The 25,204-nt window shown below is 45.0% G+C and overlaps 2 protein-coding genes across 3 annotated transcripts in view; both read left to right on the forward strand.

The window, feature by feature from the left end:
• Positions 1-7,804, forward strand: part of Dcbld1 (discoidin, CUB and LCCL domain containing 1) — a 70,195-nt gene extending 62,391 nt beyond the window's left edge. Inside the window, exons 9-12 of the mRNA XM_032910102.1 lie at positions 570-657; positions 1,946-1,995; positions 4,133-4,252; positions 6,217-7,804. Coding sequence (XP_032765993.1) covers positions 570-657; positions 1,946-1,995; positions 4,133-4,252; positions 6,217-6,740 — 782 coding nt within the window. The 3' untranslated portion in view covers positions 6,741-7,804. The remainder of the gene's footprint in view (positions 1-569; positions 658-1,945; positions 1,996-4,132; positions 4,253-6,216) is intronic.
• Npsr1 (neuropeptide S receptor 1) overlaps positions 1-25,204 on the forward strand; it is a 406,607-nt gene that overhangs the window by 220,318 nt on the left and 161,085 nt on the right. The gene's annotated exons all lie outside the window — the stretch shown is intronic.

A 25,204-nucleotide genomic window follows, 5' to 3' on the forward strand; every position in this document is an offset into this window, starting at 1 on the left:
TTTCTGCCTGAGAACATCTTCAGTTAATGCACCACAGCTCTGACAATGGGAATCCCACAGCTTCCCCAGCCTTGGTAACAGTTACCTACCAAACCTCCCCACGGGCTGTGGACCCTGACTCTGAGAGCCTCACCCAGCCATATGCAGTCTAAATCTAATTTGGGGAATTAACTTGAGCTCCATCGAGGAGCTCAGAGTAAAAGCCAATCCTAAGGTGCATGGAACAAACCCTGCCCTTCTTGGGTAGAGGAACAATTTTATGCTTTCAGACTTAGCTCAGACTTTACTTTCTAACATCATAGGCAAACACGTATTCATTTCCCCACACACAAAGCAGATTTGCTTATTTTATTTATTTATTTATTTATTTTTTTGAGACAGCATCTCACTGTGTGTATCCCTGTACCCTGTACCCTTGGCTAGCCTGGAACTCACATAGACCCTCTTGCCTCTACCTCCTGAGTCTGGGGTTAATGCTACACACCACCACACCCCGTTCTGAAGCTGGATTGTGTGTGTGTTTGTGAGGGGTGTGATATCTGTGTTGTGACGGTGGCTTTCTCCTCTAGGAATGAGTATAACAACGGTGGCTATTCCGTCGGTGATCTTCATCGCCCTCCTTCTGACTGGGACCGGGATCTTTGCGATCTGTAGGAAGTAGGTGGATTTACACGTTTTCAATCTCTCATTCTATACATAAGCAGTTTGTTGGCTGACTTTTCTCACCACTCTGACAAAAGTGTCGTAAGGGAGGAAGGGTTTGTGTGGGCTCGCAGTTTGAGGACGCATAGTCTGCCCATCGCAGTGGAGGGGGACGATAGCAGGAGTGTGACGTAGCTGGTCGCATCCCATCTGCGGGATGTCGGGATCTACAGGAATCAAGGAGAGAGGAATGCTGCCTTCTGACTAATCTGAAACCTCAGCCCAGGGAATGGTGCCATCCCCGACTCACGTGGATCTTCCTGTCTAGGCTCGCACTTATAGGCAAACCCCGAGGTGCTTTCCCCCAAGTGGGATAATCATCACTAACATCATAAACCTCAGAAGTTTACTCCTCTGGTCCATATGTGTTGAAGAAGCAGCACGCCTTCTTCAGAGAGGAAATGTCTTGGGTCCAGATGTTAACATAGGGATTATCTGGTACTGCATTTTATGGCTTCCCACATGATCACTCACTGATCTGGGAGCTGGCGTATCCCCTGTGAAATCTCCCTCGTTCTCCTGCCCGATGCAGATTGTATTAGAAAGAGGACCCGGTGCCTGGGTTCAGCTCCCACCATGTCCCTAGATAGCCCAGCAATGTCCGATGTGGCTGTTTTCTCTTGGAACAAAGATGTTTACGATGATGGGTACTGACTCTTTTTCATAGCCCTGTATGCTATTTTTATTATTATAACAAATGATAGAAATTGGATTTAAACCAAAAGTAAGAAATAGTCTCAGGTTTTCTTTTTATAATTTAAAAAGTTTTAGAACGTGTAAATATATGCATTAGTTTGACTAGAATGTCAAATCATTGTCCACCTTCAACATAACTAATGTTAATTGCTTTTAAAGGCACCCACGAATTACACTTTATAGAAAATAGAATATAAATTGATCCTTACAAATTACTTAAGGATTTTATTGGTTCTCTGAGCCACTGAGAAAAATCAAATAATAAATTGCTTTCTAATATAGAAAATAAAATTAGCATACATTCCCTCGGTGACTGTATGTGGCCTTAATTATATACATATGATATATATTATATAAATATGATATATTTACATATGACCACACACACACACACATACACAGAACTTTCTAAGCACATGACAACGTCTGGCTAATTCGGTCCTCAGAACCACCTGCGAGGTAAGGACTTCTGATCCTCATATTGTAGGAGGACGCAAGGCAGACATATCGGCTGGTGAGTGTTTAATAGAGCTTTTTGTCTTGACAGGAAGAAAAAAAAAGGCAATCCATTTGTGTCAGCCGAGGCTCAGAAAACAGGTTGGTTCACACTCCGTCTAAAGTTGTATTCTGTCTCCAGGGGGGAGGGCCTGCTAATGCAGTGTTAGTGGGGTACATTTGTAGGACAGGCGCTACCTAGCTTAGGGGTAGAACATTTGCCCGGCAGGTACAAGATCCTGGGTTCTGTACCCAATGAGCCCCTTTATCTGTGAGTGATGTGTTCTAAGACACTAAGGGTTGCCCAAGACTGTAACTAGAACTAAATCGTGTACATAACCCTGTACATGCAGAGCTCTGATAAAATGTAGCTTATGTATTAGGTATGGCGAGGGATTAAGAAAACGCTAAGTAATAATGAAACAGGACAGTTGAATGCTCACTACGTTGCTTTGAGCACATTATAAATTGACTACAGGGGAGTATTTCAGTTTCTCCTTCTCTCACTGTGATAAAATAACCTGAAAAAAAGGCAACTTTAAGAAAGAGGGTTTGTTCTCACTGACAGTGCAAGGTCCAGTCCATTGTGGTGGTGGTGGGGAAGCAGGCGGATAAAGATGGGAGCTTGAAGCAAACTGGTCACACTGCATCCTGGATGGGAAGACGCAGAGGGATGAATGCAGGCTGCTGCCCAGTTCCCCTTCCTCCAGTTCAGGATCCCGGGCAGGAAGTGGGCGCCATCACGTTGGCTGGGTATTGGTGGGAACCCTTGAATACAATCAAAACAACACGCCCCCCCCCCACCTGCCGGTTTTCTGGCTGAGTAGATTCTGTCAAGCTGTTGGGGGGGGTGGGGGAGTGGGTCTAACCATCACAGGAGGGTAGCATTCAGAGAACAGATTAACCGGGCTGGAGGATGGTTCGCATCCAGGTAGTGCTTTGCAAGAACAGCATACAGTTTAAACATGAATTGCTTCTGGGATTTTTCAGTTTAATGTTTGGGGCCACGATTCCTTTCGTTTTTGGAACATAAACTGTAGGGAAGAGGAGACTACTCTCTGGTTTGAAGAATATTAAGTTCCATTACCTTTGAATTAGCCAAGTTACAACGAAGAAATTCGTTGTTGTCTAGTCTATACTCTGCCTCGGAGTTTTCATGGTGCCGTATCTGTTTAGCACGGGCCTGTGCTCTTTTTTTTTTTTTCCCGGAGCTGGGGACCGAACCCAGGGCCTTGTGCTTGCTAGGCAAGCACTCTACCACTGAGCTAAATCCCCAACCCCGAGCCCGTGCTCTTTAAGTTTTGTTCTTTTCATTTGTGTATGTGGACTGGAAATTAGATTGTTGCACTGTCATCAGGAGTGACAGCAGCCTTGTCCATGACCTGAACACGTGCTTGGCCCGAGTTCTAATCTTAGAATCAAAATAATGTAGACAGGGCTCGTGAGATGTCCTGACTTTAATCTCCTGGGGTCACAGGTGAATACTACTGACCTGTGTCTTAAAAACTCTCCAAAGCAAACACATGGACCCTGCCTGGTCCATTCCTCAGTTTCCCATGAAATACAGTAGAGGCCTGAAGATGCTGAGGAAAGGCTGAGCTTAAATGGCAGCTGTGTCTCCTCTGGGGTGTGAGGTTATGTGCCTACAGGAAATGGGCCCACGTGATTCCAGGGCTTGGGAGCTACATCTTTTTTTTTTTTTTTTTTTTTTTTTTTTTTTTTTTTAATTGATTTATGTGTGTGGGTGTTTTGTCTGCCTGAATGTATGTCTGTGAACTATGTCCCTGCCTGGTGCCCCCATGGTCAAGAAGAGGGTGTTGAATCCTCTGAGACCGGAGTTACAGATGGTTGTGACCTGCCATGTGGGTACTAGAAATCGAAATATCCTGGAAGAACAGCCTCTGCTCTTAACTCCTGAGCCATCTCTCCAGCCCACAACTACATTTATAGCATCAGTGGGAGCCAGTCAAATCTCTGAGTTCAAGGCTAGCCTGGTCTACCTAATGAGTTCCAGGGCAGCCAGGGCTGTGCAAAGAGACCCTATTTCAAAAAAAATAAATAAAGTTACGGGTGGGTAATGCACATTCTGAGGGGCCTGCCTCGTTGTGCTGTGCTCAGCAAACAACCAGGGAGCTGTGGCTGTGGGTTTGTCCGCACCCGGCAGGAAGACTGACTTCTGACAGATGTGGGTATGTGAGTCACACGCCTGAGGCCTGGTTTTACATTCTCTTGATTTCAGGCTGTTGGAAGCAGATTAAATATCCCTTTGCCAGGCATCAGTCGGCGGAATTTACCATCAGCTATGACAACGAGAAGGAGATGACACAAAAGTTGGATCTCATCACTAGCGACATGGCAGGTGAGCGTCACAGCCCAGGGACCGTGCTCTGAGGAGGCTCTGCTGCTGGGAGGCCTGACACAGTATAGCAGTAAGGCTAAGTAAGATCCTTTACTATAGCAGAAGTATGCGGCCCCATTCCCCCAGCACTCTCTGAAGAGTTTCAAGCTGACGCAGAGATATTAGTCAGTGGTCTCTTGACCCGAGTTGAGCATACCCTCATGGCACATAATGGATCGCAAAGAGTGGGGCCCGCAGCTCTGCTAGGCTCTGCTAGTTACTTGTTATCGTTTTGTCTTTGTTGTTGTTGGTGGTGGTTGTTTTTTTTCCAGAGAGGGTTTCTCTGTGTAGCTCTGGCTATCCTGGAAATTGTAGACCAGGCTGGCCTCGAACTCATAGAGATCCTCCCGTCCCTGCTCTTAATTAATGTGTGCTACTCAGGTTTTTATTAAAGTACTGGGAACGAGGGACAAGAAAGGCTAACTGAGTGATGAATGAATGCATCTCTGGCCTTTGAGCAGACGGAATTAGAGTAAGGGGCCTGTTTGGGTCAGAATGGTTCAGTGTCTCTGAGAAAGCATCAGTATGTCTCTCTTCCAGTTTTATCTCCTGTCAGTCTTCTTCAGCTTGCCCCCAGAGTTACCTCAGACGGCTAGTATGTAGGTTCTGAGAGAGACTTCCATGTGATCTAATGGATGGACAGCATAGCTCATGCTAGAAACATGGCTTCTAGTCCTGACTCCATTGCTCAGCAGCTGTCGTGATTGGAGGAACGTACTCAGTATCCCTCTGCTTTGTTTTCTGTTGTCATGGGGCTACCTCATTTTGAAAAAGGCTTGAATTGTTTCACTGTCTCAGAAATGATTTCATTATCTGGACGCCATCACTAAGCCCAGACCTAATACTTACCTTTCATTTCCATTGCACTATCCTTATCCCCCTAATTCTCTTGCCACATCACACTGTCTTCATAGTTCTTTCTCCTCAGCGTTATCAGGGTTCTGTAACAGAACTTATAGAATAAGTCTCTCTGTCTTTGTCTCTCTGTCTCTGTCTCTGTCTCTCTCTCTCTCTGTCTCTGTCTCTGTCTCTCTCTCTCTCTCTCTCTCTGTGTGTGTGTGTGTGTGTGTGTGTGTGTGTGTGTGTGTGTGTAGGAAAAGGATGACTTACTGGCTATGGTCTAGCTAGTCCACAATGTCTGTCTACCAATGAAAACTCCAAGAATCCAGTCATTGTTCCGTCCTTGAGGGTAGAAGTCTCAGCTGGCTTTCAGTATTCCCCAGAATCCCAAAGAAGCAGACTTTAAAGCCAAGGAGGACTCAGACTTGCTAGTAGGAGCAAGCAGGCAAAGAGAGAGCAAGCTTCCTTCTTCCATAGCCTTGATATAGACTGCCAGCTGAAGGCACGGCCCAGATCTCTCTCTCTCACTAGTCCTGGGTCTGGTGGGCCATTGGAACTAACGCTAATTTATCTCCGTGGCTCCACGCTGCCCCCAAAGCACTCTCTGACCCAGGTGGGTCGCTGCCAGTTTCATACAGAGACCACCTATCTCGCTGCTCTTTTACTGTGGACTCTGTTCACATTTCCAGCATCCAACCTCTGGTCTCAGCTGCAGCTACCTTCCCCCTGCTGCCCTGTTTACATTCCCAGCATCCGCCCCCTAATAGTTATGGTATAAACTCCCAAAAACCTATTAAAATCAAGACTCTCCAAACTGTAACCCAACAATCAGATTTATATGTTAAATGCTCAGTCCACAATACATCCACACAATGAACTCACAACCAATTGATAAGGATGTAAACCGCCCACCTAGATGAGATAAATTTGCTTACAGAAATCCATCCAAGCTACCTTGGCAATTCAAGACCACCCAGACCTGGGTCACCAACGGAGATGGAGTGGAAGGGAAAGCCCACCCTGTGGCGACTGGCTACCTCGCTCTCCTGTCAGCTAGTGCACTAATGATGTTCGCTTGGTTTTAGATTATCAGCAGCCTCTCATGATTGGCACAGGAACAGTCACGAGAAAGGGCTCTACCTTCCGGCCCATGGACACCGACACCGAGGATACCAGAGTGAACACTGAGGCCAGCAGCCACTATGATTGTCCTCACCGCCCTGGCCGCCATGAGTACGCACTGCCCTTGACTCACTCAGAACCTGAGTATGCCACACCTATCGTGGAGAGGCACCTGCTGCGAGCTCACACCTTCTCCACACAGAGCGGATACCGAGTCCCCGGGCCCAGGCTCACTCACAAACACTCCCTTTCCTCTGGAGGCTTTCCTCCCGCTGCAGGAGCCACCCAGATGGAAAGCTATCAGAGGCCAGCAAGCCCCAAGCCTGTGGGGGGCGGCTATGACAAACCGGCTGCAGCCAGCAGCTTCTTGGACAGCGGAGACCCCGCCTCTCAATCACAGATGACTTCCGGGGGGGACGATGGTTATTCAGCACCCCGAAACGGCCTCGCGCCCCTCAACCAGATGGCGGTGACTGCCCTTTTGTGAACCCAATGTGAAAGAAACCTGCTGTGGTACTGAGCGCGCACCGCTGCGAGTCACTGGAAGAAATGTCCCAGCGTGCATGTGTGACTCTTCAGGATCCTAGAGGCGACCTCACTTACTGTTTACAGAACTGTGCGGCTGGTTTTGTTCCGATCTCTCCAGCAGAGCCGGTTGGTTTCTGCTGGGCTAGAACAAGGAGACTTTTCTCACTCGTCTAACTGTGATGCTGTGCTATAAAATGTGCAATCTGTACAGTTATATTTAACACGGATTAACGTAACGAAGTTTGTGGTGTTTGTTTTCACACGGGGCTTCAAGGGGGAACGCGGGATTCGAATAGATGGAGCCCGCCCGGGTTCGTGCTTCTCGGTGTGTTTGGTTATCTGACGCTAAGCAGCAGGTCTGTTTAAAACCTTCGTGGGTTGTGGCGGCTCGTTTCCTTTTTGGTAAAGTGAAAGCATTTTTACCCTTCTTTCTCCGGGAAGAAATGGAATTACTTGAAAACACATAAAGCACACTGGGGTGGGTGACGGCCAGCAATGGTGGCCCATGTACGCAAGCAAGAATACCACTTCGGCAGCTGCAGCCTGCTTTCTTAGACTTTCCTTGAGAGGAGTAGGGCAGCCTAGTGTCCTGGGGCCTGTGTGGGTCCCGGCTGCACCCTGAGGGACCACATTCTCCAAGGAAAGGGCCCTAGCCTACTGTGCATGTTCCTAAGCAAATCTGCGTCCACACTGCCCACCCACGCCTTGTAATGAAGGAGCTTGTAGCTCAAGGCAGGAATATCAAGTATTTCTAAACCTCAGATTATGAACACAGCTGAACCCAGAAGCCCTACTTCCTACAACTTTCTCCAGAAGCAACGACGTGGACGACTCCCTGTCCCTGGAACGCAAATGGCTCTTTGAAATGTGTTTGTGCCGGTGTCGAAGCAGAGCTTTTTTAGTGGAGACCTAGTAACTGCCCTGGTGATGTAAAGTGCAGTTTTCCCCCTGAACATGTTTGTACTCATAGAGTAGCCCGGGTCTCAGCTGTACTTCATGTCTCATGTTGTTGTTTTTTTTTTTTTTTTTCCTGAGTTTACTTCGGGAATGAACTGGGGGGGGAGGGGGGGGGGATTTAACCTCTTTCTGCCAAAGAGGAAAAAGTTATGTGTCTTGTTTATTAAAAGAAAACATGGACCAAAAACAAAACAAAAAAGATCCTTTCCTTACAAATTGTATTATAATCCTATTTGTGTGATTGTCGTTTTCTGTGAATTCTGTGTTAACGTAGGGTGCTGAAAGCTCGTGGCAGAGTATCTGCTGGTTGTAGTGGAGGTTAAACCATTTATGTTATGGCGTTTACCTGATTTTGTATGTATACTAATTGTAATAAACTATGAAAAATCAGAGAGCCCCTGAATTCTATTTGGCCCCAGCCTGCTGAGCTAGAGAGGCTCTCATCTTATCACTGAAGTCCCATGATGCAACTTGCAAATTTTTTTCTTTTTAAAGATTTATTTATTGTATATGAGTACACTATAGCTGTCTTCAGACACAACAGAAGAGGGCATCGGATCTCATTACAGATGGTTGTGAGCCACCATGTGGTTGCTGAGATTTGAACTCAGGATCTCAGGAAGAGCAGTCGGTGTTCTTAACCACTGAGCCATCTCTCCAGCCCCCCCCCCTTTTAAATTTCTTTATTTATTTATTTTATATGAATACACTGTAGCTGTCTCCAAACACACCAGAAGAGGGCATCAGATGGTTATGAACCACCATGTGGTTGCTGGGATTTGAACTCAGGACCTCTGGAAGAGCAGTCAGTGCTCTTAACCACTAAGCCATACCTCTAGTCCCTTTTTTCTTTCTTTTTTTTTTTTTTTCTTTTAAATTCAGGCTTTCATATTGCCCAGGCTGTCAATTCTCAGTGTAGCCTAGAACGACCTTGGATTTCTTATCCTCCTGCATTTGCCTCTCGAGTGTTGGGGTTACAGATGTGCAACCTCACATCTGGTGTTACTTTTTCTCTCGTAAGAGGGTTTGGTCGCACTGTAGAGCGTCCAATACTTGGTGCCCAGTCACCTTGGAAATGATTGCTTTACCCAGGGATTTGTAGAAAGTGTGATTTTTTTTTTAAACTGTCCCAGGGACAACTTAGTGAAATATACCTATAATCTTCCAACCTTTAAGGCAGTACCCCCCCCTAAATAGGCAGCCATGGTTCACTGCAGGAAAATCAGTAGGGCAGATCCATAAACAGCCGAGACAATATGGCGGACAAGATGGGGAAGCTTACAGTGAAACCAGGAGCTCTTATGGAGAGTTACACAACTACAGACGCTTCTGGCCCTCGTCCCAGATTCTCCTCATTTCATCAAAATGCTTCTTAGATGTGCTGGAAATTCAGGATGGATCACAGATGGATAAAAGACTTTTATAAAAACTTCCTAGAGTTGAGCAATGAAAACCCCTTAAACACAGTGACAACCTACTGTGGAAGGGACTTCCTCTAGATCCTGATAGAAGCCACTCTCTTGGGAAAGGTGCTTCATAGAACTATGAAAAGGTTCAAAGTGGACAAATTTGCATTACAAAACTACCTCCTTCCAGTATCTCATTTTTAGTTGTTTTTTTTTTTTTTAATTTTTATGTGCATGGGTGAAGCCCTGTATCACATGCATTCAGTGTCCGCAGAGGCCAAAAGGGAGATGGATCGTTGGGACTGGAGTCACAGACCTTTGTACCCTACTTCTTCAACTTTGGTTTTGGATTTGTTTGCTTTTTTTTATTCTTGGGGGTGGGGGTGGAGTTTTTGTTTGCTTTTTGTTTTTTATTTTTTGAGACAGGGTCTCTCCGTGTAGTCCTAGCTGTCCTGGAATTCTGTGTAGACCAGCCTGGGCTCAAATCATGGAGATCTATCTACCTGCCTCTGTTTCCAGAGTACTGGGTTAAAGACATGCACCACTCTGCCCAGCTACTCAACTTTTAAACACTGTGCGATTATATTAGATGCCTCTACAGCACTGGTTCTCAGCCTGTTGATCCTTGGGGGGTGTCAAGTGACCCTTTGACAGGGGTCACCTGAGACAAATGGAAAACACAGGTATTTACATTATGATTCATAACAGTAGCAAGATTACACTTAGGAAGTAGCAGTGAAAGTGATCTTATGATTGGGAGGTCACCACAGCACAAGAGACTGTATTAAAGGTCGCAGCATTAGGAAGGTTCACCACTGCTTACAGAAAAAGGGGCAATTTAACTTTACCTCAAAACCTCGAAATTCAGGTGTGAGTATTCATGGGGTCTACAGACAACTTCACAGAACAGAGGGGAAGCCTCCTTCACTACCACACAGAACACCATAAAAGCATGGAACACGGGTTGGGGATTTAGCTCAGTGGTAGAGCACTTGCCTAGCAACCGAAAGGTCCTGGGTTCGGTCCCCAGCTCCGAAAAAAAGAGAGAAAAAAAAGCATGCAACGCCTGCTGAGAGGAAGCATCCCTATATTAGGGTTCCCCAAATCTCTCCAAAGTGATCTGGGACTTTTCCTCTGTTGCAAAGGTAACTTGAACCATCTTATTCTTTTTAAAGTTCACGACGAGTTTTGTCCACCTGCCACCTCTAGTTCTTGGTGAAAACAGAGGAACACTGGACATTGGTGGCAAACAATCCTTTAATCCCAGCACAAGGGAGGCAGGGACAGGCAGGTGGAATTCAAGGCCAGCCTGGTCTACAGAGTAAGTTCCAGGACAGCCAGGGATACACAGAGAAACCCTGTTTCAGGAAACCAAAATCAGTCAATTAAAGGAAAAGTAGAAGAGGCCTTACCAGGCTGTCGGGTAACTCTAGAGCTTTGGAGCCTTGAGATAATCCACTCCCCACAGCCCTTGCAAGAACTCAAGCTACCCCAAAGGACTTCCTAAGGACCTTTGTCTGACTTCTGCCACTTTGTATGACATTAGTCACCATTATTCCCTATTTTTTTCTTGTGTTTGTTCTCTGGAGTCAAGGAATCAGGGCAAAGGCTAGTCCTCTAATCTCATCTCCATTAGTTCAAGTGTCCAAGGATGCTATTCTTCCAGTGTGGGGCCAACAAACCCATTTTGCAAACACTTCCAGAAGATGGAGCTCTACCTGTCAACACCCTTAAGAAATAGAGAGGAAGCTATCCTGTGGAGAGACTAAAACAGAAATTGGGTCCCCATTGGGCTAAGAGACTACAAGTCTCAAGTCTTTAGTCCAAAATCTCTTCACCTGTTTGCCAGGATCTCTCTCTTCTCTTGACAACGTATGATATATGTATCTCTTATCCCATTTCACATGGAAAAAAATAACCCTATCTATTATAGGAAGACTATAGTATCCCCAAGGAAAGCAGGCATCTAACATGGTGTACTGGTTTAAATTAGTTTGGCCTCCCACAGACAATGCTTGGTCCATGGGGAGTGGCACTATTAGGAGGTGTGGCCTTGTGGGAGTAGGTGTGGCCTTGTTGGATGATGTGTATCATTGTCGGGGTGCGCTTTGAGGCTTCCTCATGCTCAAGCTCCACCCAGTGTGGAAAGAGAACCTCCTGGCTGACTGTGAATCAAGAATGTAGAACTCTCTACTCCTTCTCCAGCACCATGTTTGCCTGGATGCTACCATGCTGCCCACTGTGATGATGGTGGACTAAACCTCTGAACCTGTAAGCCAGCCCCAGTGAAATGTTTGCCTTTAGAAGAGTTGCCTTGGTTATGGTTTCTCTCTACAGTAACAAAATCCAAACTAAGACACACGGGGAAATCTTTTTAAATGTCAAGGAAGAGAATTCTCATACCATTCACCCAACACATTTAACAAGCATGAAAAGGTTCCAGCAACCCACTAATACCTCCTCTTCCCTCTGTCCTGCAGACAGTCAGGACTTCCCCATGTTGTTCTCATTCCCTAACCCTTTCTTTTTCTAATTAATATTGTGCCTGACAGTTTTAGAAGTTTCATTTATAATATTTTTATTTTATTGAGACAAACTCTCAGGTACCACAAGATGCCCTCAGACTATATAGTTTAAGATAGCCTTGAACTCGTGATCCCTCTGCTTCAACCTCCCATGTTAGGGCAGGCACATGCAACCATGCCCTACCTTCAAGTGTGTTTCCATCGGTTATCACTGGAATGAGAGCTCTCGCACCTCCTCTGTTACCAACTCTAATGATCTATACTGACTAAGACTACTCCTGACTTTCACATAGGTCCATCTAGCTTGGCTAGAAGGCTTCTCCTCAAACCACATATCTGAATTACAATTAACCAACCAACCAAACAGTAACAAAAGAACTATTGCTTTGTATGTTAACTTAAATTTTTGACTTTACCCAGGCACTTGACATCACACATGAAAACACCACACCGTTTCTCTCACAGAATAAAAGTTTCAGTGTGCCAGGGACTTAATCAGGCACCTAGTTTCCTGAGGAAGGCAGCAAACAGGTATGGTGTCGGTGATCGATTGTTGGGGCCATAGGATCCGGTCAAAGTTGCTTTATTTTGAGCAGTTCTTTTCTATCTTTAACTCTTTGCTATTTGGTGGCCAAAAGCTGCTTACTTTTGGTAATTTTTCTTTAACTCTGCTACTCTAGAACCAAAAGCCGATGGCTTCTGGTAATTTGACTCCAATTGATAGCAGTAGTGGAATTAGTGCAAGGCCCTGGGTTCGGTCCCCAGCTCCGAAAAAAAAAAAACCAAAAAAAAAAAAAAAAAAAAGAAAAGAAAAGAAAAGAGACTTAGTTTCCCTCTGGTTCAAGGGCTCCTTGCTGGCCAGGGGCTTGGAGTTCCTTAACTACTTGTGAGTCTGAGAGAAAAGAAGGAAGAAAGGGAGCATTCAAGCACACACACAGACACACACAGACACCCATACTTTGGTTTCGTCCAAACACCTGTCTCAACAATTCCACAAGTGTTCATGCATACTTACGTGCATACACATATACCTACACTCACATGTACATACACATAGGCACACATACACATACATACATTTGATGGATGGGGCTAAGCCTCAAAGGCCACACTTTATTCTCTTTGGCCTTCTTAGACAAAAGTTCTTCAATAAAGCACCTGAGATAAAATGTGAAAAGACCCCCGGAGAGGACCTTTCCCTCAGGAGGAGACCCCCAAGCGCCCAATGACCGAACCAAGTCCACTCGGATGCAATCAGCAAGAGGGTTTATTGGAAAACACAGGTACCTGCGGGCACACAGTCTCTTCGGAGGACTTGCGCGCCCAGCAGCTCCAGCATGGGGCTTTTATAGGGTTTGGGGAAGCAGAAGCGGGCGTACAGAAGCAGATGCATAGTTACGGGGATTGGTGGATTTAAACGAGGCATATAGACATGTTCACATATGATTGGTTATTTCACAAGATGAGGTAATAAGGTATTGCTACACACATTGGCAGGTTTGAATCATTTTCGAATGAGGTTGTAATATGGTAAAAGAGTACGTGCGGGCTGGGGCGTCCTGAATGTCGGGGGCTAGGGACTTATCCTTCCTGCCAGATCCGGTACTCCTAGTCTGCTCTGTATTCCTTTCCTTTTATGGTCTGTTAGTTTTAACGGTGACTCGGCCCTAGGTATCTGGGCGTGCCTGGGCTCATTCAAGCCTGTTGCAACTCTGAGTTAAGACTCATGGGGTGGGTCTTTCAAATGTTACACAAAAGAGAGTTATAGAAGGATGTCAATAGTAAGTTCAAAGCAGTGTTTCATTGAATAAGCTCATTATAAGTTCAAAGCAACAGTTTCACATGGCCTTTCTTAATCATAGTGCACACCTGTGGCTTCATCCTTGGACCTGACCTAGAATGAATGTTTTTCCTTGATTACTATTTCATTTCAAGTCTTCTTTTCTTATCCTAGTGCAATTAGTCCATGACATGCGAAGGTTTATAGAGCTCTATTTGCAGCTTTATTCTATAGGGGGCTTGGGATTACTTGCATCAATTTAAGAGTTCTATAAAATCATTATCAGAAATTGTGAAATCATCGATTTGTCTATACAGCACTATTACATGAGAGTACGTCTTCATGTTACTCTGTTGAAAATTTACCCAATAGGGTGGGCTGATACTCGGGAATCATTAGGCTATCCAATTATGTAACAGGAAAGGCTTATCAGCAACAAAAAGCAATCCTGGGGTGAAGTCTCTGGTGACCTTGCATCTCAGACCTCACCCATCACAGGGTATTCAAAATGGTGGGCCATCTCCAAAAAACTCATTTGCATGCCTTAGTCTTTCCTAGATGACTTCTGTCATCAATGTAAAAAAATTTACAAAAAAAAAAAAAAAAAAAGGAGGGGGCTGGAAAGACAGACAACTCAGTAGTTAATGTGACTCTCCCTGTCCTCAGAATCATCAGTCAATATCGTCAACAAGGGCAAAGGGAGATGACAAACTGGGGTGGGGGGAGTAGGGGAGGGAGTGTTGGAAGCCCTGTGAGTTGATTACACCAGGACCAGTTGCAGGGAGGTAGATGCACCTCCTTTCTTGGGGTGACTCAAGGCTTATATAATTTGGGGGACTAGAGATAGGAACATCCAGGATTGGCAAAGGTCATTGGCTGAAGGATTAGGGCACCAAAATGTCTCGTTTGCATGGGGAAGCACTTCATGATCGAAGGTGCCAGCTGAGCGAAGGGGTTCTTATCAGGAGAAAGGAATCTGATCCTGTAATCTAACTAAGGCTACCTGGCATTCCTTAGGTAGAGGCATCTGTGTGGGTTTTGAATTCCCCAGAGAAGGTCAGAGAAAGAGAAGCCCTGCCAAGGAAGGTAGTCCTCCATCTTGCACCGATCTCGGAGGCTATCCAGTCAATGGTAGCCTTTGGCTTTAATTAGCAGAGTTTTCCCACGGTTAAGAGCACTGCTGCTCTAGTGGGAAGCCTGGATTCAATTTCCAGTACCCATATGGCAGTTCATAGCTGTCTGTAACTCCAGTTCCAGGGTATCTAATGCCCTCTTCTGACCTCTCAGGACACCAGGCAAGCACATGGTACATAGCTATGCATATGAGCTAAAGACTCATATGCACAAAGTTAAATAAATAAATCTTTCTAAAAAAAAAAAAAATGGCCTACAGCATTCCTTGTCCACAGTTAAGTGTTTAAAATTAACAAGGACATTCTTTTCAAAGTCACCAGAGGACCCTGAATCTACATGCACATTAGCATTAGTTTAGTTTGGAGGGTGTGCTGGGTAGTTTTATGTAAGCTTGACATAGGTTAGAGTCGCCTGGGAGATGGGAACCACAACTGTGAAGATGCCTCCACCTGATCAGGCTGTGGTGATTGATGTGGGAAACCCAGCCCATTGTGGATTCTACAAGAAAGCAGGCTGAGCAAGCCATGGGGAGCAAACCAGTAGGAAGCGGCCCTCCATAGCCTCTGCATCAGCTCCTGCCTCCAGGTTTCTGCCCTGTTTGAGTTCCTGGCCCTGACTTCTTTCAGTGATGGACTATGATGTGGAAGTGGCCAAATAAACCCTTTTCTTTCCAACGTAATTGTGGTCATGGCGTTTTTAGCACATCGATAGTAAACCTAACCAAGACAGGGAATTTTATTTGTTTCATTTCTTGTTTTAAGGCCAAGTTTCATTATATAGCCCAGGTTGACTTCAAACTCACTGCGTAGCCCAGGCTAGCCTCAGACTCTCAGCAGTTCAGCTGACTTAGCTGCCGGATACTGGGGCTTTTAGGCATGCCTGGCTGGTTGTTTATCCTTTTGAGACAGGGTCTTGCTATACAGCTTTGAATGCCCTGGAACCAATCTGTTGAGTGGGCTGTCCTCAAACTTGAGAAATCCTACCTCTGTGTCCAATCTGCTGGGGAATAAGCATTTATTTACTACTATGCAGTAACTGCAGACTTTCTACCTGTGCCCAAGTCCCCTGAAACGCTAATTTTGAGACTGAATTATATATGGAGTGAATAAATGCCTAGCCCAATAGCTTTGGCTTATTCTCCAACTAGATCATAACTTAGTCACCAGTTTATTCTATTCTAAGTGTGCCATACGGCTTGTTACTCTCTTCAGAGTTCATGTGACCGTCTTCCTCAAAGGTCTGGGACGAAACCCTTCATTCTGTTTTCCAGAATTGTTTTTCTCTCTCCCAGGTGTCTCACCTTCTACTTCCTGCTTTAGTTCATTGGCCATAGGCGTCTTGATTGACAGGTGAATGCTTTACACAGAGCATAAGAGATTCTTTCTGTACTATGACTGTTTAAAACTGGTTTTCTTTAGGGATTTGAAGAGAGCCCTGTGTGGCTCAAGCTCACTGAAGCCGAGTACTCCCTTACTTCCATCTGCAATAGTGTCTCCTAGACTTCCCACCTCAGCTCCCGCTAATGCTACAGCTGTCTGATACTCGCACTATAATGAACCGTCGACAGAGCTCACACATGCACAGACAGCATATTTCTTAATTGGTATTCTGTCACTTTTCCACAGTCCAGACACCCTGTTTTGTTCATCCCATAACTCCTCTAAGTTTATGGGCTGAAGAGATGGCTCAGTGATTAAGAGCACAGGCTGCTCCTTCAGAGGACCCAGGTTTAATTTCCAGCATCCACATGGTGGGTCCCAACTGTCTGTAACTCCAGTTCTGGGAGAGCCGATGCCCTCTTCCAGTCATCTCCAGCACAAGGCATTCATGTGGTCCACAGACATGCATGCAGACAAAACGCCTGAACACATAAAATAAAACTTAAAAACCAAGGTAATAAAAAAGATTTAAGTCCTGTAAGACCGATCCTTACAGAGACAGATGAGTCCCACACTCTGCCACTTGTGTTTTGTGGCTGCACGATGAATTAAACTCTTACTTTTGCAAACTTATTTCATGGATTAGCTCCTAGGCTACGGAAAAAGATAAAGCTGGTTCCAATCAATCCCCAGGAAGAGGACAGGCAGTACCGCAAATAAGGTGAGTAAATAAATAAGGCTCTACATTCTCATCTCACACATAGGGAGTGAAGAATCCTTAGCTAGTTACAACACATTGAATGCCCAGTTCCTCTGGGTAGAAAGCGGGCCCCTTCTTTCTGCAAAGGTTACTATCTTTGTTGCTGTTCTATTGCTGTAAAGAGCACTATGAGTAAGGCAACTGATAGACGAAAGCATTTAATTGGGACTTGCTTACAGTTTCAGGGGATGACCATATGACAGGGAGGATAGAGGCAGGCAGGCAGGCAGGTAAGGAGTCAGGCAGGAAGGCATGGTGCTGGTGCAACAGTTGAGAGCTTACATCTTACCAACAAGTTGGAGGGAGAGAGGGAGGGAGAGAGACTAAGAATGGCCTGGGTTTTTGAAACCTCAACAAGGCCACACTTCCTCCAACGAGACCACACCCCCTCCAACAAGGCCACACCCCCTTCAACAAGGCCACACCCTCTCCAACGAGACCGCACCTCCTCCAACAAGACCACACTTCCTCCAATGAGGCCACACCTCCTCCAATGAGGCCACACCTCCTCCAACGGGGCTACACCTCCTCCAATGAGGCCACACCTCCTACTTTCTACAGTCTAACTGGGAACCAAACATTTTAATATATAAGCCTATGGCGGCCATTCTCGTTTAAACCACGTGATTACGGAGAGGAATCTTTTTGTTTGCTTTTTTTGTTTTTTTTTGAGAAAGGGTCTCATTGCATAGCTCCAGCTGATTCCAGAGCTTGTTCTGAAGACTAAGCTGCTATCAAACTCACAGGGACTTGCTTGCCTCTGTCTCCCAAGTTCTGGGATTAATGGCCCATGTCAGCACACACAGCTTCTACAGGCGCTCTTTACACAGTATGTTCTTTACCCGGTACATTTCTACTTTACACATCTCAGCTAATTCTAACAAAAGAATGTTAATATTTAAAAACAGCACTTTTCAATGTGGCCTCACTGTTCAAAATAGGATGTGAGGCGACCAAAATCTGCGAAGGACACACTAAGACCAAGTTCTCAGCAAAAAAGATTTATTTGCCCCATAGGGACAAAGAGCAGGACAAGATGGAGGATGAGAAAGAAAAGAGGAAGGGGGGTCATTTATCTCTGGATAGAGGCAGACATGCCCCATAGTCAAATAGTAGTTTATAAGGAAAAAAGGGAAACTCAGAGATAGGATGAGTTGCTTCGTTTTGATAGGGCATGTTAATTAGGTGAGAAAAAGGGGCTTTGATAGCCACACTTCAATGCTTTGACAGCTGGACATTAGTAATTGGGGGGAGTGGCCAAATAAAGGAATGGGCCTTAGTGGCTAACTTTACCTGTAACCTAATGGTTTAGCAAGGAGGAAGGGGGAGTCACAGTCAAGGCTTCCCAGAGACATGTTTGCCTTGCTCAGACCTATTAGAGTCTTTCAGGGTGGGCGAGTGGACGCTCTGATAAACTCTCCACAGCTAAGTCTTACCAGGCAGTCGAGCACAGAAAAACAGAGTTTTCCTGTGTCCTGAGTATTGTCTCGAATGACCAGGCAATGCTATTATAAATCTGATTTCATTGGTGCCACCTTATCACATGGGAGTGTAGTTTGCATTCTGTTGTCTATAATTTTGTCCTTAAGACATTTGCTCTGATGAAAAACACTGACCCAACAACCTAGGCTATCGGAACTTCCCTCTGGACGTATTAGTGTTGTCGTTTAAACTTTAATTAACCCGTGTAATCAATGCAGAAAACATCTAGAAATGAAACGGACTCCACAGGCACCAGAGGTCTTGAGTTCAGTTCCCAGCAACCACATGGTGGCTCACAACCGTCTGCAATGGGATCTGATGCTCTCTTCCAGTGTGTCTGACGACAGCTACAGTGTACTCATATACATAAAATAAATCAATCTTTTAAAAACTGGTCAGGAGACTGGAGTGTTGGCTCAGTGGTTAGGAATACTTACTGTACTTTTAGAAGACATGAGGGAATGAGTTGCATGCCTAACACCTACATCAGATGGATCGTAACTCCTGTAGCTCCAGGTCCAAGGTATCTGATATCATGCTCTGGATTCTGCCAGCACCCACATATCCATGACACCTAATCACACAAACATACACATAAACTGAAAAAAACTAAAAATTAAAAAAAATCCCCAAATCCAACACAACTGACATTTTATATATATACACGAGTGTGTGTGAGTGTGTGTGTGTGTGTGTGTGTGTGTGTGTGTGTGTTGTGGTAAATATTAAATAATGGCTAATCCTTTTACACTCGTAGAGCCACATGGCACTGTGGGGCACCTCTATTTCAGCGACTCCACTCTGCCCCCAAGTACTCTGACCTAGGCAGTCTGCGGTCAGCAAGGTGCCACGCTGGTCTCTAGTGTTAGTTCTGGCACCCATGGGGCCAAATGGAGCTAACCATAATTTATCTCTGGTTAGTATCTCTCGGCGGCTCTCTGCTAGCCGAGGACTCTCTGGTTCCAGCTACCCAGTAAAATCAGGGCTCTAGAGCTCCAGCATGGGCTGGCCTATCATGGCTCCCTGCCACGGACTCGGCTCGCACTCCCAACCGCCCAGTGCAATCGGGACTCAATAAACTAGGACCATTCAAAGACCATCCGGATCTGGGTCGTCCTTCTCTGTCTCCATCTTGATTCTCCCCCTCCTTCCCCTTCTTTCCCGCCTTACAAAAGTTTTATCCCTGCCTTATATTTTTACTGTCCATTCATAGCCTTGACCTAACTTGTGCCAGCCCTCACTTGCATATAGACGTCGACCTACATGTGTGTGTTTCTTTGATAATGTCTCGTGTATTTCTGGCTGGTCTTGGACTTGGCTATTTAATTGAGGATGACCTCCTGCTTCCAACCCCCTACTGCTCCATTTGTAGGTATGTGATTTGATGCTGGATTTATGTGGTAATGGGTACTGAGCCCAGGTTGTCCTGAATGCTAATGAGCAGGGTTTATTTGGAGGTTGGGGTAGGGAGCTGGCCACAGTGTCCTAGAGACCAGGCTAGTCTCAAACTCCCTATGAGCATTCCTTGAACTTCTGATCCTCCTGTTTCCAAACCCCCTAATCCTGGGATTACGCACTACACCCCTTTCTTTCGGTTTTGGTTTTATAGAGAGTCTCCCATAGGTCAGCTAGCAGGGAATTCATTGTTTCTGAGAATGCGCTGGAATGCCTGACCTTTCTGCCTCCATTTCACCCCCTTGTAGGTACTGATCACCACTAAAAACATTAGAACTGTTTTAAACCTAGGCTCATCAATCCTTGTGCCAGTCAGAAAAAAGAAAAACAATGTGAGTGAATGAAACACTGAAACCCTGTATGTTCCTCTGTAGTTCCCTTTTCTCTCTTCACAGCTTGGCCCAGAATGGCCCAAATCATAACTGACACTGTGTGACCACGAACACATGGTATAACTTCTCCAGTCTTCAATTTATTCATCCTTAGAACGAATCTAAGGACTAAAAAAAGTCCTCCAATCTAGTGGGTTAAATGCAGCTTTGAGGATCTCTTGCCCCCTACTGGCCATTTCCCAAATTGCACCTACCTTTGTAAGCTTAAAACCTAAGCTTAGAAGTAAGCTTGCTAAGTTTTAGTGTCTGTTTTCCGTTCACCCAGGTTTTCTTGTTACAGACCATTCATCCATCTTCCTCATTAGAAACTACAGGTCTGTTATCAAATACAAATAACTAAAGCCTTTATTTAAAGTTTATATCAAGCCCTTGTTGTTCAAATCTTGACTTCTGTGCCATGCTGTGATTGCTCACTAGAATGGATTTTTATAATTTTTTTTTTTTGTGGTTCTAACCAATTTTCATTAACTATACATGAAAAGTGTTTACTATTAATTTATGTGTGTGTGGTGACTTTTGTATGGTGATCAGAGGATAGCATTCAGGAGCTGGATGTCTTCCTGTATTGTGGGTTCCAGGTGTCTGTATGGGGTGTGGTGTAGTGTGTGTGTGTGTGTGTGTGTGTGTGTTGACAAACCATGAATTTTGCATGGTGGTTAGAGGATAGCCTTCAGAAATTGAAATGTCTTTCTCTTCTGTGCGTTCCAGGATCAAACTCAAGTCATCAAGCTTGATGCAAGTGCTTTTACCCACTGAGTCGTCTTGGGCCCGTCCTTTATATATTTTACGGCTATTTTAAGGAGGTGTATACAAGGTGTGGTGGTTTGCATGAGAATGGCCTTCATAGATAGGCTCACACTTGAATATTAATTCCCCAGTTGGTGTAACTTTTCGAGGAAGGACTGGGAGGTGTGGCCTTGTTGGAGGTGTGGAACTTTGAGGTTCCAAAAGCCCATCCATTCCCAGTTAGCTCTCTCGTGCTTGTGGATCAGTGTATAAGCTCTTAGCTCCTGGTCTAATGCCATGCCTGACTGCTGCCATGCCCTCTACAATGATGGGTATGGCTTCTAACTAAATATGGGAGCCCCGAATACACTCTTCTGTCGTCTTGGTCATGATGTCATCACAGCAACAGAAAGCAACCAAGTCACAAGGTTAGAATTATTTCAACTTTGTAGTAAACTGTTTAAAAAATCTCTATCCCAAATGGTTTTTTTTTTTTTGTCTTAATGTTTTTTATTAGCATATCAGCTTTTGGGGGGCAAAATTATACCCAGCGTATCTTCCCTTTTTCTTCCTCTGAGTTTTTACATCCTTATGGTTAAGTATGCTTCCCTTAAACATCCTCATTCAAAGTCAATCGATTCCCCCATCCCTGCAACTAGGGATTTTTTTTTTTTTTGATCAAATCCTCTCATCTTTTGAAGTACCCTATTGGTTCTTCGCAGAATATTACTAAATGTAGCATTGGGTGGTGGGGGAAACAGAGTCTTACTCTCTCTTTTTTTTTTTTTTTTTTCTTTTTTTCGGAGCTGGGGACTGAACCCAGGGCCTTGCGCTTGCTAGGCAAGCGCTCTACCACTGGGCTAAATCCCCAACCCCAGAGTCTTACTCTCAATAGACTGTACTGTCCTGGGACTCGCTATGTAGTGCAGAACTTTACCTCCCTCCTGCCTTCCAAGTGATGGGCTTACAGGAGCATGCTACCAGCTTAATCTTAACACTTCTAGTGGGTTAGTATTCTCTTACACTGAGTGTCTTCAGTTAAGCTTCGCTAGGACTTAAGTCTAGTTATATGCCTGCCAGCAGGGTACGTGGGGCTCCTACTGTCTCAGGATATGAGGCGGTAATAGCAATCTCTAAGTGTGAGGTTTTAATAGGAAAGGTGGGCGACTTTTTAATGTATTTTTAAGTTGTTTTTAAAAATGTACATTGATGTTTTGCCTGAGTGCATGTGTTGTGTGCAGGGATATGGGACCCACTGGATCTGGACTTAGACAGTTGTGAACTGCCATGTGGGTGCTGGGAATTGGTCCCAGGTTCTCTGGAAGAGCAGCCAATGCTCTTAACCGCTGAGCCCTCTCTCGGGTACCTGAGAATTAGTTTTACAAGAGGTTTTAATAGGAAGCATGGACTACTTTTACAAGATCAAGCAATCCAGGAGGACCAGCAGTCACCACCTTCACAGGCATCCATTCAAAATATCTCCAAGTATTTCAAGGCTCCCCACTGGCTTTAAGGATCAAACTCTCACTGTAGTGGGGAGGTTTCCTCAGAACTCGTTCCCCTTCCTGAGGTCTAGCTCTCCTGTTGAAGTACAACAGGCGATCTGATAACAGCCTCCCCACCTGCCCTTCTTCAGCAGTTCACCAACATGACTTAATGGGAACGGCCACCTCTGCTGTTCTGACACTGTCATCATCACGGTTTCCTAACACTCCAATTGCTGAATGTTCTAGATAATTCTTTGTGGATCTTTCTCTAGTTATACTACCTGAGGAGTCTCCAAGAACACGATTCACTGGGGAAGCCTGCCTGCGCCTATGACTACAGTTTGGGTTAATAAAGATCACTTTAATATGAGCTTAAGCACACACAGACAAAGTGAGCTCTGATGACAGGCACACCATACATACAGTATAGGGGGTGGGCCCTCGAAAATTTGTTTAGAGCACATTTTATTGGGTCAGCTAGTAGGTCCCCACTGTCTAGCATGTACTAAAATTTCAAATGTCCGGAAGGCGAGCAATACAAATCCTGTTTATATAGATATGTCAGGTATGTGAAAATCCTAATTAAAAAATGGTGGTGTCGTCCTGGTTATAAACTAACCAGAAGCTACACACACATGGTCCTCAGAAAGACACTCTTGTCCTACTATGTTCACAATTTTCTATGATCTCGGAAATATTTAGCAACTAAGCCATGCTCCTGTGTCAGCACTAGAGGTATGCAGCTAAGAGGCCCATCCTGCTTCACTTTTGGGGTAGAAGATGATAGCTCTTCAATTTATTATCTTTAATCGTTTCTTTTTACAGTCTGGTTGTCCCCCTCCTGGTCCACCCTGCTACAGTCCCTCATCCCATTTCTGACTGGTTGGTGGCTCGGTGTCAGAGAGATCTCACAGGTCCAGCTTAATTGAGACTACTGTTCTTCCTATGGGGTCGCCCTCCCCAACTTCTTTCAGCCTTTCTCTACTCCAACCACAGGAGTCCTTGACTGACTTCAGCCCACTGGTTGGGTATAAGTATTGTCATCTGTCTCTGTCAGTTGCTTGTGCAACAGCTTTATTAAGTGGTGAGGTAAAAACGCGTGAGGCAGGTGGAGGCGAGGGGACCACAAAGCCGGTGTGCGTCTGGAAGAGGATGGGGACTGTGCGAATGCCACTTCAAGTATAACGTAGAGAGTCTTCCTGGCAGTCTCCATGACCCACGGGATCTTTGTCCTCATCAGTGGCCGACCATCAGCCACCCGCTGAGGCACAGCTTTGGCCTGGACACAGACAATCCCAGTTTGAGGCATACGGGTCTCCGGACAGCTAAATGTCCTCCTGCTGGAGATGTCAAGAGATGTGCTCTGCTGCAAGGGCTGTTATGGCTCAAGACAACCTGGAAAACATTTATTGTCAAACAGAAACCAACACAAGGTCATCTGTAATACATTTTTACCTTCCTCCCCCTCCTCCCCCCCCTCCTCCCCCTCCTCCCCGTCCCCCTATTCTTCTTCAAGGTAGACTGTAGCCTCTCTAAAACACAACACTGATCAACAACAAGAATGCCGATCCCTTTTTATAGCTTACAAATCAGGCAACAGCCTGAGGCGATGGGTTTTGGGGAAGACTTTTCCTTAGAGAACTTAAGAGTGGGGAGCTTCGATTGTCACAGAGGTGGGGTCTAAATCACAGCTACCGAAGGCAGGAGCAGGTATTCCTAGGTACTCAGGATGAGAGAGCTTCGGAGCTTAAGAATGCTTACCAGAATGATCTCATGTGATGTGGAAAACTCTAAACTAGACATACGTAGATGTATGTGAAAGAATTTCCTTTCAAATACAAGGATTCGTATTATACTCTTATCAATGCCGTCAATATTACGTAACTTTAGCTTTCGAGATCTGTAATACAGAACCAAGCCAAAGGGGCCAGGGTTCCTGCCATCTGCTAAATTTAAAGCAGACTGCCAGTCCCAGAGCTGTTCCAACGGTTTCTAACTACCATATTTTAACTAATTCAGATAAAACAGTTAAGACTACACGATTCCTACTCAACCTATAGTCCTCTACCTCAGCATCTGGACTCAGCCTTGGGTATTTAATGACACACTGGGACAAGTCACAGGAACTACTTACAACCCACAAGAAACCAAAGTATTTAAGTGAATGAAAGAGAAAACATTTATTTTCCTTCAAATCTGATCAATACCACTTTAATGTTGAAGATGTCATTTTTATTTACAGGCTAATTAAGAATATGAAACTTAACTAGATATAATACAATTATCATAAATCACCTTATATGTGAATCAATATATTTTTGTTTTAAACTATGAAAATGGAAGCCCACTGCTGTGGGGCCTATTCCAGCACCATGGACAGGCTATTTGTCATTGCTCAATTCTAACCAACAGACAAGCAAGCTCTTCATCTCTCTTAAATTTAATTTAACAATAATCCCTAACTCCAATGTGTCGCTTCCATCATGCTCGTCAGAGAACTGCAGAGGACAATTCTGCACAGTAAGTGTGACTGCGTCTGCACACATACCTCTCAAGTTCTACTCAACACGTTTTCATTGTAATGGCTTTGCAACGGCTTTCCGCCCACTTTTTGGCTTTGTTCAGTAAGAGTCAGTGTTACATGGGCGTCTTTCCTATGAAATATAAAAACTATTTTTCATTAAATACTTTGGGAAGGGTTTTTCTACCTAGTTCATCTCTAGTGATCACACACTCTCAAGTGAACTCCCAGCCGGGCCTGGGAGAATACCAGATGCTCTCTCTCAGAGCAGCACTCCCGCCGCTGAGCTCGCATGTGCTTCCAAAGCAGAGAGATGTGAAGACTGACCCGCGGACCCATAAACTACTCTTTCTAAATATACTCTGTACCCATTTCACACAATCCCTCACAGGCAGCGCACAGAAATGTTCATCTGTTTC

Source organism: Rattus rattus, chromosome 8 (genome assembly GCF_011064425.1).
Source record: "Rattus rattus isolate New Zealand chromosome 8, Rrattus_CSIRO_v1, whole genome shotgun sequence".
NCBI lineage: Eukaryota > Metazoa > Chordata > Mammalia > Rodentia > Muridae > Rattus > Rattus rattus.